The sequence below is a fragment of the Erythrolamprus reginae genome, chromosome Z, assembly GCF_031021105.1.
Source record: "Erythrolamprus reginae isolate rEryReg1 chromosome Z, rEryReg1.hap1, whole genome shotgun sequence".
Classification (NCBI taxonomy): Eukaryota; Metazoa; Chordata; class Lepidosauria; order Squamata; family Dipsadidae; genus Erythrolamprus; species Erythrolamprus reginae.
In genome coordinates this window covers 94,097,442-94,117,191 of record NC_091963.1, presented here as the reverse complement: position 1 = coordinate 94,117,191, position 19,750 = coordinate 94,097,442, and the positions used below count along the sequence as shown (strand labels likewise).

General features: G+C 45.5%; 1 protein-coding gene across 1 annotated transcript; it reads left to right on the top strand.

The window, feature by feature from the left end:
* The first annotated feature begins 941 nt into the window (after nucleotides 1-941).
* Nucleotides 942-18,638, top strand: LOC139153851 (serine-rich adhesin for platelets-like). The gene is made up of 3 exons (XM_070728269.1): nucleotides 942-1,014; nucleotides 7,231-18,291; nucleotides 18,589-18,638. Exons 1-3 carry the CDS (start codon nucleotides 942-944, stop codon nucleotides 18,636-18,638), a joined length of 11,184 nt encoding a protein of 3,727 aa, XP_070584370.1.
* The last annotated feature ends 1,112 nt before the right edge of the window (nucleotides 18,639-19,750 follow it).

Here is a 19,750-nt window from a genome sequence, read left to right as displayed (position 1 = left end):
CGTTTTAAAAGGTCACAGCCGGGCTGGGGGGGTTGCTGGGAAGCCCCCAGCCCGGCTGTGACCTTTTAAAAGAGCCGAGCGTCTTCCCAGCCATCTCCCGAAGCCAAACGCCAAACCCAAACTTCGCTCCTGTCCTGGCTAAATCGTGTGGCAGTAAACAGGCTTTGGGGTTTTGGCTGGGGGGAGAAGTAGGACCTTCCTAACTCCCTCCCTCCCAGCCAAAACCCCAAAGCATGTTTGCTGCCACATGATTTAGCGGCGAAGTGACGTGAAGGGATGGAAAGCTGAAACCGCCCGGTTTCAGCTCCCCATTCCTCCACGTCACTTCGCTCCTGTCCTGGCTAAATCGTGTGGCAGCAAACAGGCTTTGGGGTTTTGGCTGGGGGAGAGAAGTAGGACCTTCCTAACTCTCTCCCCCCCAGCCAAAACCCCAAAGCATGTTTGCTGCCACACGATTTAGCGGCGAAGTGACGTGAAGGGATGGAAAGCTGAAACCGCCCGGTTTCAGCTCCCCATTCCTCCACGTCACTTCGCTCCTGTCCTGGCTAAATCGTGTGGCAGCAAACAGGCTTTGCGGTTTTGGCTGGGGGGGGAGGGAGTTAGGAAGGTCCTACTTCTCTACCCCAGCCAAAACCCCAAAGCATGTTTGCTGCCACACGATTTAGCGGCGAAGTGACGTGAAGGGATGGAAAGCTGAAACCGCCCGGTTTCAGCTCCCCATTTCTCCACGTCACTTCACCCTGAATGCTTCTTGGCCGCCTGGCAGAGTGCTCGCAGCCAGCGGGCGGTGGGGGGGGGAAGCCTCGCGGGGAAGCCGGGCAAGAGCGATCTTCTGCCGGCCATGGGCGAGCGGCGGGGAGTCGCCCATGGCTGGCAGAAGATCGCTCTTGCTGACCTGATGCCTCGCGGTGAAGCCAGGCAAGAGCGATCTTCTGCCGGCCATGGGCAACTCCCCGCTGCTCGCCCATGGCCGGCAGAAGATCGCTCTTGCCCGGCTTCCCCGCGAGGCAGCAGGTCAGCATCCTGGGCAGGCGAGCAGCGGGGAAGCCGGCGGCTGTGGCAGCTGCTGCAAGAGGCTTCCCCGCCTCCTCAAAGCAGCCTCCCAAACCCGAATTTTCGCTGAGAAGCCCCGCCGCCCGGCTGACACCTTTTAAAACAGCCGTGAGGCTTCTCATCAGCCTCCCAACGCCGAACCCGGAAGTTTGGGTTTGGCGTTCGGGTTCAGGAGGCTGCTGGGAAGGCCCCCCCCCCCCGGTTGTTTTAAAAGGTGACAGCCGGGCGGCAGCGTTTTTTTTGCGGGTTTTTTTTTGTTGTTGCACGGATTAATAGACTTTACATTGTTTCCTATGGGAAACAATGTTTCGTCTTACGAACCTTTCGTCTTACGAACCTCCTCCCAATTAAGTTCGTATCATGAGGTATTACTGTAATAGTAATAGGTTTTGATTTTGTTTTATTATTAATTTCTTTTAATAAAAAAGAAGGGAATTTTTTTCTTATTTATTTATACATACATACATACATACTTCTATGCCACCCAGTCCTAAAGGGACTGCCGCTCAGACACTATACTTTTCTGCCCACACCGAAAAAAAATTAGAGGGAACATTGTTTGGAGCGGTTAATATTAAGCTTGAATCTGTTGCGTGCTCTTGTGTTGACATCACCTCCCTGCTAGCTCAGACCAGCCAGGAGGAACACAGGTCCAACAAACAGGTGGCAGAGCTCTTATGGCCTTGTTCACTTCGTCAAGTGTTACCAGGTCAAACTGTGTCTCCTCACAGGGTCTCCGGACAGTAAATGTTCCAGTCATCTCCTTCCCTCCAGACTAAAGAGGTCTGGCACCTCCAGCAAAAAAGTGCAAAAAAAGACAAAGTGCCTCGAGAGAACCTAAAGCAGTTTGAAGGAAATTTGAAGGAAGTTAACTATTTAATCATGTATAAATTTATTTTCAAATTTTTAAACGTAACTTCAGCCTCAATAAGGAAAAAATGCTTAACTTAAAAATGGACGCGAAGATCAAATCTAATGGAGGTTTGGGAGACTCAATTCTGCGTCTGCATCTTGACTGCATTTGATGAGTTCTAAGGCACAGCTTTAAGGTTTGTTCTGAATACAGTAATTGGTTCTTGGATATGAGGAGAAATAAATTCTTAGGATTTGGTACAATATACAGAATCTGAAATTTTATGTACTGGTAATATACAGTACCTTGATACAGATAATCCTTAACTTATGACCACAATTGAGTCCAAAATTTCTGTAACTGTGAGACAGTGAGTTTTGCCCCATTTTATGACCTTTATTTATTTATTTATTTATTTATTATTTGGATTTGTATGCCGCCCCTCTCCGAAAACTCGGGGCGGCTCACAACAAGTGAAAAGACAATCCAATACATTAATCCAATTAATTAAAATATTATAAATTTAAGAAAAACCCCTATACTAACATACACACACACACAAGCATACCATATATAAATTCAACGTGCCCAGGGGAAGATGTTTAGTTTCCCCATGCCTGACGGCAAAGGTGGGTTTTGAGGAGTTTACGGAAGGCAGGAAGAGTAGGGGCAGTCCTGATCTCCGGGGGGAGTTGGTTCCAGAGAGCCGGTGCCGCCACAGAGAAGGCTCTCCCCCTGGGGCCCGCCAACCGGCATTGTTTAGTTGACGGGACCCGGAGGAGGCCCACTCTGTGGGACCTAATCGGTCGCTGGGATTCGTGCGGCAGAAGGCGGTCTTCTTGTTATATATTTGTTCATGTTATTTTTTCTTGTTATATTTGTTAAGTGAATCACTGCAGTTGTTAATTTAGTGTTGTGGTTCAGCCTGAGGCTGCTCAGGGACCGGCTTTGTCTCTGCTGGCTCCATGCCCAGAGGAGGATGACAGTGAAGAGGAGGGGGCTGAACAGTCGGACGGGGGAGAGGAAAATCAGGAACGGGATGAAGGAGAACAGCATGAGAGCCCCGGGGGGGGGGGGGCTCTCCCCAGCCAGTAGCTTAGAGTCATTAAGTGATGAAGCACAAGCCATCATTGACATGCGCAGGAGACGTTCAGATCAAAGAAAGGAGCAATTAAAGAGGTATTATCAGCACTGAATCAGGAACAGCTGGGCTTGGGTGTGGTCCTCCTTAGCAGGGGTTAAAAGGCAGGCAAGCCCTTGAAGCCATGTGGAGTGTTATCAGTGTGGAGTTGCGTTATCCTGGCAGCAAGAATTCTGTATTGCTGCATGGACTTTTGCCTTCGTAGATATATCTGAAGATACAGCATTTTCCTGTTTGTAAGGACATTTTCTGTTACCTGTGTTGTTCTTGACTTTTATAAAACTGCCTTTGCCTTTTACCAGTGTGTCTGGCTTCTCTTTTTGGGTTGGTATTGGCTTCTGGAGTGACCCAGACAGAACATTTAGTAACACAATTATAAAGTGAATCTGGCTTTCCCAGACTTTGCTTGTCAGAAAAGGCGACCTTGGGGTGCTGGAAGCATCAGAAATATCACTCAGTTGTGAATTATCGGAATTTTGATCATGGGATTACATCATGGGATGCTACAACGCTCATAAGTATAAAAACTGACCATAAGTCACTTTTTTCAGTGTTTTAACTTTGGATGGTCACTAAATGAACTGTTGTAAGTCAAGGATTATCTGTATATCATCATTGCGATGTCCAGGGGGGATGTGAACACTTTTTACAACCTTCTGATTAGCAAAGTCAATGGGGATCCAGATTCACTGTGTTACTGAATTAACAAATGCAACCGTTTACTTAACAACTATTGCAAGAAAGGTTGTAAAATAGGGCAAAACTCACTTAACAACTATCTCACTTAGCAACATAAATTTTGGCTTCAATTGTAATTGTAAATTGAGGACTGTCTATCCTTTAGGAATTTAACCACGGCCATCAGTTGTCCATACAATCACAGTATAATAGCATGGATTCAAGACTTGGATTCACTAGGATTCTCTAGCAAAGACTGCCCTTTATAGAGTATGACCACCAAGCCATGCCCACCCAGTCACATGACCACCAAGACACACCCACAAAATAATCCATGCCCACAGAACAGCATTAAAAGAAAAAAATACCACCACTCTTTAGGGCAGTGATGGTGAACCTTTTTTTCCTTGGGTGCCGAAAGAGCATGCACGCATGCTATCTCACATGCCTACACCCATAATTCAATGCCTGGGGAGGGCAAAAATCGCTTCCCCCATCCCCCCTGCGGCCCTCTGGAGGCTGGAAAAAGTCCTGTTTCCCAACTTCTGATGGGCCCAGTAGGCTCACATTTCACCCTCCCCAGGCTCCAAAGTCTTTCCTGGGAGCCAGGGGAGGGTAAAAATGCCCTTCCATCCCTCTGGAGGCTCTCTGTAAGCCCAAAACACCCTCCCAGAGCCTCTATGTGAGCCAAAAATCAGTTGGGCAGCACACACATGCAGGTTGGAGCTGAGCTAGGGCAACACTTTGTGTGCCAGCAGATACGGCTCCGTGTTCCACCTATTGTACCCGTGCCATAGATTCGCCATCACTGCTTTAGGGTATCCACCTTCAAGTCTTTAATTCTAATGTTAGAATGTAATGTTATCTAATAAATCCCTCTGTATATTTGTCTCATGTGCTTGATGCACCGATTGGAAAGGATTTCTTATGTCTACCCTAATATCAGTCAACAATTGGTTTGATTGTCTAATAGTGCTACATTACACTCAGTTTCAGTGGATGAGAGTTTCACAGTCGACTGTTGTTTGATATCTCAATTATGGGTCTTTCCCCCAAATCTGTCTGATTTGTTCACAATCCAGAACCTATGGGATACTACAAAAGCATATATTAGGGGCTTAACTACAGCATATAAGGAGAAACAAAAATAAAATAAAAAAATAATGAATTGCAAAAGAAAATCGGAGAATTAGAATATAAACTAGTAGAATTGTCAACCAATAAAATTAGGGAAGAAATAGAATTAGTTAATCTATTAATGCAGGAAGATTTGGTACAGAAAATCAAAAGGTCTAAACAGAACTATTTCAAAATAAATTAAGAAAAGAAAAAGAAGAAAAATTCATACAACAATTAGAAGATAAGAAAAGTAATATAAAAGTAGAAGAAAAAATATATAACATTTAAATACTTTAGAGAATTGTATAAAAAAGAAGAAACAAGCCAGGGTGGCATACACACTATTTGCAACAAACAAATGTTCTAACAATAACAGATTTGGATAGAAATATATTAAGTAAAGAAGTAACAATTGCAGAGTTACAGAAAGCAATACAAAAACAAAAAATAACAAAAGTCCAGTGCCATGTGGCATTACAGCAGCATTTTACAAGGAATTACAGAATCCATTGAAAAAATTATTATTGGTAACATTTAATGAGGTCTTAAATAAAGGAGAAATTCCTAAAATTTGGGCAGAGTCAACAATAATTTTAATACCGAAAGATAAATCAGGAAAGCAAAAGATAAAAAATTATAGGACAATCCTGCTGTTGAAGGTAAACAAAATTTTTTGCAACACTAATGGCTGAAAGATCAAAAAATATAATTAATAAACTTATCCATTCAGATTAAAATGGTTTCCTGCCAAATAGAAACATCAGAAATAGTATGAGAATGATCTTGGACACATTAGAATACTATGAAGTAAACACAGGAAACAAAACTATTAGAAGAAATAAATAAATTTAGAAATGTAGCAGGCTTAAAAATTAACAAGAAGGAAATTAAAATAATAACTAAAAATTTATTAAATAGACAAATTCAAAAATTAGAAGGAAAATTGGAAGTCTTTAAAAACATTAAATATTTGGGAATAATACTGATAGCTAAATATTCAACAATTAAGAAAGACAATTACATTGAATTAAATAAACAAATAGAAAAAGATTTGGAGAAATGGAATAAATTACCTATTTCATTGATAGGGAGAATTGCAACCATTAAGATGTCCGTATTGTCAAAACTACTTTATTTGTTTCAAACCATTCCAATAGAATTAGATAGAAAATACTTTGAAAGCTTAAACAGGATAATATCAAAGTTCATTTGAGCAGGAAAAAAACAAGAGTCAAATTAGAATACTTACAGGATTATAGAAACAAGGGTAAAGTGACCAGATTTTTACATTGCTAAAGAGGGACACCATTGACTGGGGGGGGGGGGGGGGGGGGTAGAAGGGGTGGGAGGTCTTGATTAAAAATTTGCTCTATATGGAGCAAAAAAAATTCTCTTTCTTTTTCTCTCTATCTCTCTTCCTCCCTCCCTTTCTATTTCTCTCTCTCTCCCTCTTTCTTTCTCTCCCTTCCTTCCTCTCATTCTTTCTCTCTCTCTCCATCCCTCTTTCTTTCTCTCTTTTCCTTCCTCTCTTTTTTCTATGAAGCAGCATATAAGTCTAAATGCTATTGCTAAAAAAGAAAGAAAGAAAGAGAAAGAAAGAAAGAGAAAGAAAGAAAGAAAGAGAAAGAAAGAAAGTCAAAGAGAAAGAAAGAAAGAAAGACAAAGGGAAAGAAAGAGGGAGGGAAGGAAGGTGTTTCTTTTTCTGGGTAACATTATTTCTCATTACTATGAATTGATATTTCAATCGGAATCAATGAGTGAGTTTAGCAAGTTTGCTTGCTTGGTTGACCATTGTTAAAAAGATTTATAAGATTACACTTTGCTTTTATTTGTTTTCTTTTTGAAATGTATACATTGTTAAAGTTTCAATTTTTTTTTTGTCTTAACCAGTCATACCACCTGTCCCAAGTGTTGTAAAATTCTGTATTGTATTTCTGTATTAACTTGTTCATCTCTGCTACCTCATGTATTTTAATTATCAAATTTAATGTAGAGGTGTTTTTTTTCCTGCTTCCAATTTTGAGTGCCTGGAAACATTTCTTATAAACAAGTTAGATCATTATATTATTTTACAATCTTCACAGCGAGTTTGTACAATGTCTAGTAGGATTGAAACAATAAGGATGTGGGAAAATAAGAATTTTCACTAAGATCTGAAATATGCATATCTTTGCAGAGAAATAAGCAGTAAAACTATTGTTGATCAGACAGTCATGGAAATCAGGTTTTCTTCTAGCCCTAACATATAATTCACTGGAATACTATTTAATGTTTAGGTTATACAATTAGATTTATATGCCTAAGTATCTTATGTGAATATGAAAACCTAAAAACCTACAATGATCTCTGAGGTAACAACAAACTTAATCAATTTCTTTCCCAGCAGAATCAAAACTCTCAAGAGCTACGCTCAACACCACAAAAAGTGATGTTGCTGCAAGTACAACTTTGACTGGAACACAGTATGGGAAAACTTACCTTTCCTCACGTCACACGAGCAGCAACTTCAATGATGACAAAACCAAAACTGAAATACATTACTCTTCATCCTCAGAAGAGCCCAGCACACCTTCCACACCTTTAGCTACAGAAACCTCAGGCTTCCAAGACTATAGCAGCCCAATTGTTACCGATGTCAATACAAACACAGAATGCATGACTTCACCTCAAGGTGAAACAGAGAGCAGCACCACAAATGCAGGACTCACAGACAATGAGGGAAGTACAGTCATTTTCCCCACAAATTCTTCCATAGATGAACCTCCTACTCACACAGAAAATGGCAGCACCACTGGAACAGATGCCACAACAAATCCACCTCTGACATCCTCCAAGGAGAATTCAAGCCCTCCCGCGGAAGCCAGCAGCACCATAACTGATGTCACCCCTCAAAGAGCAGTGACCTCCCTCTCAGAAGGATATACAGGTACATCAAGTGGCAGCAGGAGGACGCAGATCAGTACCAGCCTCAAGTGTACCTCCCTGACCACGCTCGATAGCACCGGGACAAATGTCCCCACCGACATATATTCAACTACATCTCTCTCACTGGAAACCCATGCCTCCTCACCAGATTCCACAAGGACATTAACTGATTTATCCACCACCATCACCAGGACAACCTCTGCTGGGCATGAAACATCCAGCTCAGATACAGATCTCAGCAGCTCAGCATCTGCAAAAACCTCACCGAGCAACAGGACAAGCATAACGTCCACGAGTGCTGTGTCGCACGAAATTCACACTTCCCCAAGTCCCCTACCTGAGACAACGCAGAGCTTGACAACGTTCAGCATGCCAGGGAACAATGGGACTCCAGCCTCAGCTTTTACAGCTTCTCTTTCGGGTCTAACACAGAGTCCATCCTCCCAGGCTCATAGCACCATGAATAATTCCCCTGAAACTACCCCAGCCACAAGTACTCCCTCCTGGGAGACAATCACTTCCACATCAGTGCCCAGTGCACCAGAAAATTCCACTGCATCAGCAACTGATGTCACATCAAAACACACATCCACAAGTACATTCTCAGCAGAAGCACAGGTCTCACACTCCCCCAACACTCCCCCAACATTGCTCCCAACCACAGGGATGCAAACCAGTAGACAAACATCTTCAACCACTGCTTCCTCAGAGAAAACAGACAGTCCTGTACACAGTACGAATCCCACAGGGAATGAAATCGGTACTACAGTGGCTACCAGCCATACTGTCTCACCTGAGGCAACAAACCCTGCAACAGCGCACAGTTATTTAACACAAACGACTTCCACAACGGATCATGTGGCTTCTACAACCACATCGGAAAATACTTCCTTGGGGGAAAGGTCCACCTCCATGACCACACTCGACAGCACCGGGACAGATGTCACAAGCAACATAGATTTAACTACATCCCCCTCACCGGAAACTCATGCCTCCTCATCGGATTCCACAAGGACGTTACCTGATTTCTCCACCACCATCATGGGTAGGACATCTGCTGGGCATGGAACCTCCAGCTCAGATACAGATCTCAGCAGCACAGCATCTGCAAACACCGAGACGAGCAAGATGACAAGCATAACGTCCACGAGTGCTGTGTCGCGGGAAATACACACTTCAGGAAAAGCTTCCAGCACCAGCACGAGTAATTTCAATCCTAGCACACCTTCCCCAAGTCTTTTAACTACAGAAACCACAGGCTTCCCAACCCAGAGCAGCCCCACTGTTACCAATGTCAGTACAACGACAGCATTCATGACTTCTCCTCCAGGCGAAACACCGAGCAGCACCGCAAATACAGCCCTCACAGACAATGAGGGAAGTACAGTGGATTATCCCTCAGGTTCTTCGACAGATCAAACTACTAGTCACACAGAAAATGTCAGCAGCACTGGAACCCATGTCTCTACAACTCTAGCTCCAACAAGGACACCCTCCCAGGAGAAACCAAGCCCTTCCACAGAAGCCAGCAGCACCGAAACTGATGTCAGCCCTCAAACAGCATCGACCTCCCGATCAGGGGAAGGATATACAGGTACATCAAGTGGCAGCAGGTCGACGCAGAATACTGCTAGCCTCAGCAACGTGACCACAGACGTGCTTTCCCCAAGTCCCCTACCTGAGACAACGCAGAGCTTGACAACGTTCAGCATGCCAGGGAACAATGGGACTCCAGCCTCAGCTTTTACAGCTTCTCTTTCAGGTTTAACACAGAATCCATCCCAGGCGCATAGCACCATGAATAATTCTCTTGAAACTATCCCAGCCACAAGTACTCCCTCCTGGGAGACAATCACTTCCACATCAGTGCCCAGTGCACCAGAAAATTCCACTGCCTCAGCAACTGATGTCACGTCAAAACACACGTCCACAAGTACATCCTCAGCAGAAGCACAGGTCTCACACTCCCCCAACACACCTCCAACATTGCTCCCAACCACAGGGATGCAAGCCAGTAGACAAACGTCCTCAACCACTGCTTCCTCAGAGAAAACAGACAGTGCTGCACACAGTACGAATCCCACGGGGAATGATATCGGTACCACAGTGGCTACCAGCCATACTGTCTCACCTGAGGCAACAAACCCTGCAACAGTGCACAGTCATTTAACACAAACGACTTCCACAAAGGATCATGTGGCTTCTACAACCACATCGGAAAATACTTCCTTGGGGGAAAGGTCCACCTCCGTGACCACACTCGACAGCACCGGGACAGATGTCACCAGCAACATAGATTTAACTACATCCCCCTCACCAGAAACTCATGCCTCCTCATCGGATTCCACAAGGACATTACCTGATTTCTCCACAACCACCATGGGTAAAACATATGCTGGGCATGAAACATCCAGCTCAGATACAGATCTCAGCAGCACAGCATCTGCAAACACCGAGCCAAGCAAGATGACAAGCATAAAGTCCACAAGTGCTGTGTCGTGCGAAATACACACTTCAACAAAAGCTTCCAGCACCAGCACGAGTAATGTCAATCCTAGCACACCTTCCCCAAGTCTTTTAACTACAGAAACCACAGGCTTCCCAACCCAGAGCAGCCCCACTGTTACCAATGTCAGTACAACGACAGCATTCATGACTTCTCCTCCAGGCGAAACACCGAGCAGCACCGCAAATACAGCCCTCACAGACAATGAGGGAAGTACAGTGGATTATCCCTCAGGTTCTTCGACAGATCAAACTACTAGTCACACAGAAAATGTCAGCAGCACTGGAACCCATGTCTCTACAACTCTAGCTCGAACAAGGACACCCTCCCAGGAGAAACCAAGCCCTTCCACAGAAGCCAGCAGCACCGAAACTGATGTCAGCCCTCAAACAGCATCGACCTCCCGATCAGGGGAAGGATATACAGGTACATCAAGTGGCAGCAGGTCGACGCAGAATACTGCTAGCCTCAGCAACGTGACCACAGACGTGCTTTCCCCAAGTCCCCTACCTGAGACAACGCAGAGCTTGACAACGTTCAGCATGCCAGGGAACAATGGGACTCCAGCCTCAGCTTTTACAGCTTCTCTTTCAGGTTTAACACAGAATCCATCCCAGGCTCATAGCACCATGAATAATTCTCTTGAAACTACCCCAGCCACAAGTACTCCCTCCTGGGAGACAATCACTTCCACATCAGTGCCCAGTGCACCAGAAAATTCCACTGCCTCAGCAACTGATGTCACGTCAAAACACACGTCCACAAGTACATCCTCAGCAGAAGCACAGGTCTCACACTCCCCCAACACACCTCCAACATTGCTCCCAACCACAGGGATGCAAGCCAGTAGACAAACGTCCTCAACCACTGCTTCCTCAGAGAAAACAGACAGTGCTGCACACAGTACGAATCCCACGGGGAATGATATCGGTACCACAGTGGCTACCAGCCATACTGTCTCACCTGAGGCAACAAACCCTGCAACAGCGCACAGTCATTTAACACAAACGACTTCCACAAAGGATCATGTGGCTTCTACAACCACATCGGAAAATACTTCCTTGGGGGAAAGGTCCACCTCCGTGACCACACTCGACAGCACCGGGACAGATGTCACCAGCAACATAGATTTAACTACATCCCCCTCACCAGAAACTCATGCCTCCTCATCGGATTCCACAAGGACATTACCTGATTTCTCCACAACCACCATGGGTAAAACATATGCTGGGCATGAAACATCCAGCTCAGATACAGATCTCAGCAGCACAGCATCTGCAAACACCGAGCCAAGCAAGATGACAAGCATAAAGTCCACAAGTGCTGTGTCGTGCGAAATACACACTTCAACAAAAGCTTCCAGCACCAGCACGAGTAATGTCAATCCTAGCACATCTTCCCCAAGTCTTTTAACTACAGAAACCACAGGCTTCCCAACCCAGAGCAGCCCCACTGTTACCAATGTCAGTACAACGACAGCATTCATGACTTCTCCTCCAGGCGAAACACCGAGCAGCACCGCAAATACAGCCCTCACAGACAATGAGGGAAGTACAGTGGATTATCCCTCAGGTTCTTCGACAGATCAAACTACTAGTCACACAGAAAATGTCAGCAGCACTGGAACCCATGTCTCTACAACTCTAGCTCCAACAAGGACACCCTCCCAGGAGAAACCAAGCCCTTCCACAGAAGCCAGCAGCACCGAAACTGATGTCAGCCCTCAAACAGCATCGACCTCCCGATCAGGGGAAGGATATACAGGTACATCAAGTGGCAGCAGGTCGACGCAGAATACTGCTAGCCTCAGCAACGTGACCACAGACGTGCTTTCCCCAAGTCCCCTACCTGAGACAACGCAGAGCTTGACAACGTTCAGCATGCCAGGGAACAATGGGACTCCAGCCTCAGCTTTTACAGCTTCTCTTTCAGGTTTAACACAGAGTCCATCCCAGGCTCATAGCACCATGAATAATTCTCTTGAAACTACCCCAGCCACAAGTACTCCCTCCTGGGAGACAATCACTTCCACATCAGTGCCCAGTGCACCAGAAAATTCCACTGCCTCAGCAACTGATGTCACGTCAAAACACACGTCCACAAGTACATCCTCAGCAGAAGCACAGGTCTCACACTCCCCCAACACACCTCCAACATTGCTCCCAACCACAGGGATGCAAGCCAGTAGACAAATGTCCTCAACCACTGCTTCCTCAGAGAAAACAGACGGTGCTGCACACAGTACGAATCCCACGGGGAATGATATCGGTACCACAGTGGCTACCAGCCATACTGTCTCACCTGAGGCAACAAACCCTGCAACAGCGCACAGTCATTTAACACAAACGACTTCCACAAAGGATCATGTGGCTTCTACAACCACATCGGAAAATACTTCCTTGGGGGAAAGGTCCACCTCCGTGACCACACTCGACAGCACCGGGACAGATGTCACCAGCAACATAGATTTAACTACATCCCCCTCACCAGAAACTCATGCCTCCTCATCGGATTCCACAAGGACATTACCTGATTTCTCCACAACCACCATGGGTAAAACATATGCTGGGCATGAAACATCCAGCTCAGATACAGATCTCAGCAGCACAGCATCTGCAAACACCGAGCCAAGCAAGATGACAAGCATAAAGTCCACAAGTGCTGTGTCGTGCGAAATACACACTTCAACAAAAGCTTCCAGCACCAGCACGAGTAATGTCAATCCTAGCACATCTTCCCCAAGTCTTTTAACTACAGAAACCACAGGCTTCCCAACCCAGAGCAGCCCCACTGTTACCAATGTCAGTACAACGACAGCATTCATGACTTCTCCTCCAGGCGAAACACCGAGCAGCACCGCAAATACAGCCCTCACAGACAATGAGGGAAGTACAGTGGATTATCCCTCAGGTTCTTCGACAGATCAAACTACTAGTCACACAGAAAATGTCAGCAGCACTGGAACCCATGTCTCTACAACTCTAGCTCCAACAAGGACACCCTCCCAGGAGAAACCAAGCCCTTCCACAGAAGCCAGCAGCACCGAAACTGATGTCAGCCCTCAAACAGCATCGACCTCCCGATCAGGGGAAGGATATACAGGTACATCAAGTGGCAGCAGGTCGACGCAGAATACTGCTAGCCTCAGCAACGTGACCACAGACGTGCTTTCCCCAAGTCCCCTACCTGAGACAACGCAGAGCTTGACAACGTTCAGCATGCCAGGGAACAATGGGACTCCAGCCTCAGCTTTTACAGCTTCTCTTTCAGGTTTAACACAGAGTCCATCCTCCCAGGCTCATAGCACCATGAATAATTCTCTTGAAACTACCCCAGCCACAAGTACTCCCTCCTGGGAGACAATCACTTCCACATCAGTGCCCAGTGCACCAGAAAATTCCACTGCCTCAGCAACTGATGTCACGTCAAAACACACGTCCACAAGTACATCCTCAGCAGAAGCACAGGTCTCACACTCCCCCAACACACCTCCAACATTGCTCCCAACCACAGGGATGCAAGCCAGTAGACAAACGTCCTCAACCACTGCTTCCTCAGAGAAAACAGACAGTGCTGCACACAGTACGAATCCCACGGGGAATAATATCGGTACCACAGTGGCTACCAGCCATACTATCTCAACTGAGGCACCAAACCCTGCAACAGTGCACAGCCATTTAACACAAATGACTTCCACAACGGATCATGTGGCTTCTACAACCCCATCGGAAAATACTTCCTTGGGGGAAAGGTACACCTCCGTGACCACACTCGACAGCACCGGGAAAGATGTCACCATCAACATAGATTTAACTACATCCCTCTCACCGGAAACTCATGCCTCCTCATCGGATTCCACAAGGACGTTACCTGATTTCTCCACCACCATCATGGGTAGGACATCTGCTGGGCATGGAACCTCCAGCTCAGATACAGATCTCAGCAGCACAGCATCTGCAAACACCGAGACGAGCAAGATGGCAAGCATAACGTCCACGAGTGCTGTGTCGCGAGAAATACACACTTCAGGAAAAGCTTCCAGCACCAGCACAAGTAATGTCAATCCTAACACACCTTCTCCAAGTCTTTTAACTACAGAAACCACAGGCTTCCCAACCCAGAGCAGCCCCACTGTTACCAATGTCAGTACAACGACAGCATTCATGACTTCTCCTCCAGGCGAAACACCGAGCAGCACCGCAAATACAGCCCTCACAGACAATGAGGGAAGTACAGTGGATTATCCCTCAGGTTCTTCGACAGATCAAACTACTAGTCACACAGAAAATGTCAGCAGCACTGGAACCCATGTCTCTACAACTCTAGCTCCAACAAGGACACCCTCCCAGGAGAAACCAAGCCCTTCCACAGAAGCCAGCAGCACCGAAACTGATGTCAGCCCTCAAACAGCATCGACCTCCCTATCAGGGGAAGGATATACAGGTACATCAAGTGGCAGCAGGTCGACGCAGAATACTGCCAGCCTCAGCAACGTGACCACAGACGTGCTTTCCTCAAGTCCCCTACCTGAGACAACGCAGAGCTTGACAACGTTCAGCATGCCAGGGAACAGTGGGACTCCAGCCTCAGCTTTTACAGCTTCTCTTTCAGGTTTAACACAGAGTCCATCCTCCCAGGCTCATAGCACCATGAATAATTCTCCTGAAACTACCCCAGCCACAAGTACTCCCTCCTGGGAGACAATCACGTCCACATCAGTGCCCAGTGCACCAGAAAATTCCACTGCCTCAGCAACTGATGTCACGTCAAAACACACGTCCACAAGTACATCCTCAGCAGAAGCACAGGTCTCACACTCCCCCAACACACCTCCAACATTGCTCCCAACCACAGGGATGCAAACCAGTAGACAAACATCCTCAACCACTGCTTCCTCAGAGAAAACAGACAGTGCTGCACACAGTACAAATCCCACGGGGAATGATATTGGTACCACAGTGGCTACCAGCCATACTATCTCAACTGAGGCACCAGACCCTGCAACAGCGCACAGCCATTTAACACAAACGACTTCCACAACGGATCATGTGGCTTCTACAACCCCATCGGAAAATACTTCCTTGGGGGAAAGGTACACCTCCCTGACCACACTCGACAGCACCGGGACAGATGCCACCATCAACATAGATTTAACTACATCCCTCTCACCGGAAACTCATGCCTCCTCATCGGATTCCACAAGGACGTTACCTGATTTCTCCACCACCATCATGGGTAGGACATCTGCTGGGCATGGAACCTCCAGCTCAGATACAGATCTCAGCAGCACAGCATCTGCAAACACCGAGACGAGCAAGATGACAAGCATAACGTCTACGAGTGCTATGTCGCGGGAAATACACACTTCAGGAAAAGCTTCCAGCACCAGCACGAGTAATGTCAATCCTAGCACACCTTCTCCAAGTCTTTTAACTACAGAAACGACAGGCTTCCCAACCCAGAGCAGCCCCACTGTTACCCATGTCAGTACAACGACAGCATTCATGACTTCTCCTCCAGGCGAAACACTGAGCAGCACCGCAAATACAGCCCTCACAGACAATGAGGGAAGTACAGTGGATTATCCCTCAGGTTCTTCGACAGATCAAACTACTAGTCACACAGAAAATGTCAGCACCACTGGAACCCATGTCTCTACAACTCTAGCTCCAACAAGGACACCGTCCCAGGAGAAACCAAGTCCTTCCACAGAAGCCAGCAGCACCGAAACTGATGTCAGCCCTCAAACAGCATCCACCTCCCTATCAGGGGAAGGATATACAGGTACATCAAGTGGCAGCAGGTCGACGCAGAATACTGCCAGCCTCAGCGATGTGACCACAGACGTGCTTTCCCCAAGTCCCCTACCTGAGACAACGCAGAGCTTGACAACGTTCAGCATGCCGGGGAACAATGGGACTCTAGCTTCAGCTTTTACAGCTTCTCTTTCAGGTTTAACACAGAGTCCATCCTCCCAGGCTCATAGCACCATGAATAATTCTCCTGAAACTACCCCAGCCACAAGTACTCCTTCCTGGGAGACAATCACTTCCACATCAGTGCCCAGTGCACCAGAAAATTCCACTGCCTCAGCAACTGATGTCACGTTAAAACACACGTCCACAACTACTCCCTCAGCAGAAGCACAGGTCTCACCAACCATGCCCATCCCCACTGGGAATGACGTCGCTGTAAGCACAGCTTTGACAGGGAATGATATCCGTACCACACTGGCTACCATCCATACTATCTCACTTGAGACACAAAACCCTGCAACGGGGCACAGCCATTTAACACAAACTAGTTCCACAACGGATCATGTGGCTACCAGAACCCCATCCATAAATACTTCCTTGGGGGAAGGGTACACCTCCATGACCACGCTTGACAGCACCGGGACAGATGACACCATCGACATAGCTTTAACTACATCCCTGTCACCGGAAACTCATACCTCCTCATTGCATTCCACAAGGACATTGACTGATTCCTCCACCACCATGATTGGTACAGCATCTGCTGGGCATGAAACATCCAGCTCAGATACAGATCTCAGCAACTCAGCATCTGCAAACTCCTCACCTTTTTCAACAGTGTCCAGTGCATCAGAAAATTCCAGTGTCACACCCACTGATGTCATTTCAGAACCCCCATCCACCAGTACTCCCTCAGATGAAGCACAGGTCTCACCAACTGTGCCCATCCCCTCTGGTACTGATGTGGCATTAAGTACAGCTTTGGCAGGGACTCCCTCCAAGCAATCCTACACTTCTTCCTATCTTACTCGCAGCACTGTCAGCAATGTCACCACAAAGGCAATTTCCTTAACCTCTCCCTCCACTGCATCCTCGACGGAGCACAGTACAACAATCAGGGATGCTACTGTAAGCATTAGTTCCACAAGTGTTCCCTTGGATGATACCCACACTCCCTCAACATTGCTAACAACTACAGGGATGCAAGGCAGTAGATACACATCTTCAACTACTGCTCCTCTAGGCATCCCTACTGTTATAACTACCACGTACAGGACTTTCAGTACTAGCATCCCTGCCACTTACCGAACTGTGTCGAAACATACTAGTAGCCATTCCAATACAAAAACTACTATTTCCACGTCTAGTATTAGATTCTCAACCACCAAAACCACTCCTGCCCAAAGCAGCAGCAATCCTTCAACTAGCAAAAATATCTATGCCAATAGTACCAGCAGCCCTTCCAGTACCAAAACTGCTACTGTGAAGAGTACTAGAAATCCTTTGACTACTATACCTACTAGTGTAAAGAGTACTACAAGTGTTTCCTCTATCAAAACTACCACTGCCAAGAGTACTGGCAGTCCTTCCACTACCAAAACTACTATTGCCAAGAGTACCAGCAGCCCTTCCACTATCAAACCTACTATTATAATGAGTACTAGCAGCCCTTCTACTACCAAAACATCTACTAAGAGTAATAGCAGCCCTTATATTACCAAATCTACTTTGCTCAAGAGTACAAGCGATCCTTCAATTATCATTACTACAGCTAAGGGAAATAGCAGTACTTTGACTAATGTAACTACTACTCCAAGAATTACTAGTAGCCTTTCCACTGCCAAAAGTACTCCTGCCAAGAGTACTAGCAGCCATTCCTTTACCATAACTACAAGTCCTTCCACTACCAAAACTATTACCACCAAGAGTACTAGCAGCCCTTCCACTGCCAAATCTACTACTTCTAAGATTACTAGCAACCCTTCTTCTACTAAAACTACTACCAATCCTTCTACTACCAAAATTACTACTGCCAAGAGTACTACCAAAACTATTATTTCCAAGAGTACTAGCAGCCCTTCCACTACCAAATCTACTACTTCTAAGATTACTAGCAGCCCTTACACTACCAAATCTACTACTTCTAAGATTACTAGCAGCCCTTCCACTACCAAAGCTATTACTACTAAGAGTACCACCAAGAGTACTAGCAGTCCTTCCACTACCAAAGCTACTACTCTCAAGACCACTTCCACAAGTGGTGAGTATCAGTTTTCATTTGATCTATATGTTTGGTCATTCATATTTTAAGCTTTTCAAAATTTATTACATTTTTTTCTTTTACTCCTGTTATCAAATTACACTAACCTTTTGTCTGAAGCACAGCTTGAATCTTCCAATTTTTTAAAAAAATGTGTTCAGTTTAGGACAGATTGAGTATGAATGCTACTATTCACCGCATTTCTATCGAATCACACCATTCACATAATCCCTTATAACTGTGACTGAAGTTTAATCATTTGAAGTGATTCTCCATATTGTGGATTTTCCTCTATAGTGACTGCTACCTCATCTCTTACTATTGGGGATCCGGTCTGGAGTAGCTGAGAGTGTTATTTCAGCTGTAGCTGAAAGGCCTTAGGAACCTCTCATATGTTCTGGGAGATTAGGAGGATAGACTATTCCTTTGGGACATGGCTGCTTTGTGCCAAGTTCTAGAATAAGGGAGCACCAATCATTAATGAGTTTATCCAGATTATTTCATATTCACCTAATTGTTTTTATTTGATCTTGGCAAATTTTTGTTTGAAGGAAACTGTTATGCAGAACTCCCTCTCTAATGTTCTTCTGGCAACAATCATTTATGATTAAGATCTTTGTATGTATTTGAATACCAATGTTGGTGTCATAAAGAAAGGAAGGTTGGTACTTATTAATGTATGAGCAGAGTAATCCTTGTTTACCAAGGTTGTGCACTCACAGAAACATTTAGATTGAGATTAGTTGTGAATCACTACTCAGTCACACACAGATAAACTAACTTGAATTAAAGTTTACCTTGAGAAATGACATATTCAGATAAACAATCTAAAGCAGTGAAGGGCTAGCAAAAATTTTTACTACCACACTGTGGCCGTGATGCCCTGCATTTTCTTTCAACATCTTTTAGTGTAAGTTGAGTGCTCTATTTTCACTACCCCACTGCGTTCCACCCCATCCAAGCAGCAGCCCACTCCTTAGTCTAAAGTCATACTAATTCAGAATAACAATCCAAATATTACCAAGTGCATAGTCTTTCTTAGCAGTTGTCTTTGCCATAATCAGCAAACAAAAATATCAAGCTTAAATACATTTTAGCTGATATACGTAACTACAATACAGAGAGGTTGCAGAGCTATCCTAATAGTGAGTAGCCAGACAAAGAGAGACAGAGAGGATTATTCAGAGAAATAAGCTATAAACTCTAGCTCCCTCTTGTGGCAGTCTGCAACACCCGCAGCCAATATATTGGCAACCCAAAAATTATGGACAGCCTAACACTCTCCACTTTGGATCAATACACAATGCATTACATCTTCAAACCATGGTTTTCAGAACACTCTGTGTTTAATCGCACTTTTTGCTTTAGTGAAATGGTCTGCAATGTCCTGTTCAGTTGTGCAACTACTGTATTTTATTTTCAACACATTGTCAAATATCTCAAATCAGTATGTTTAGAC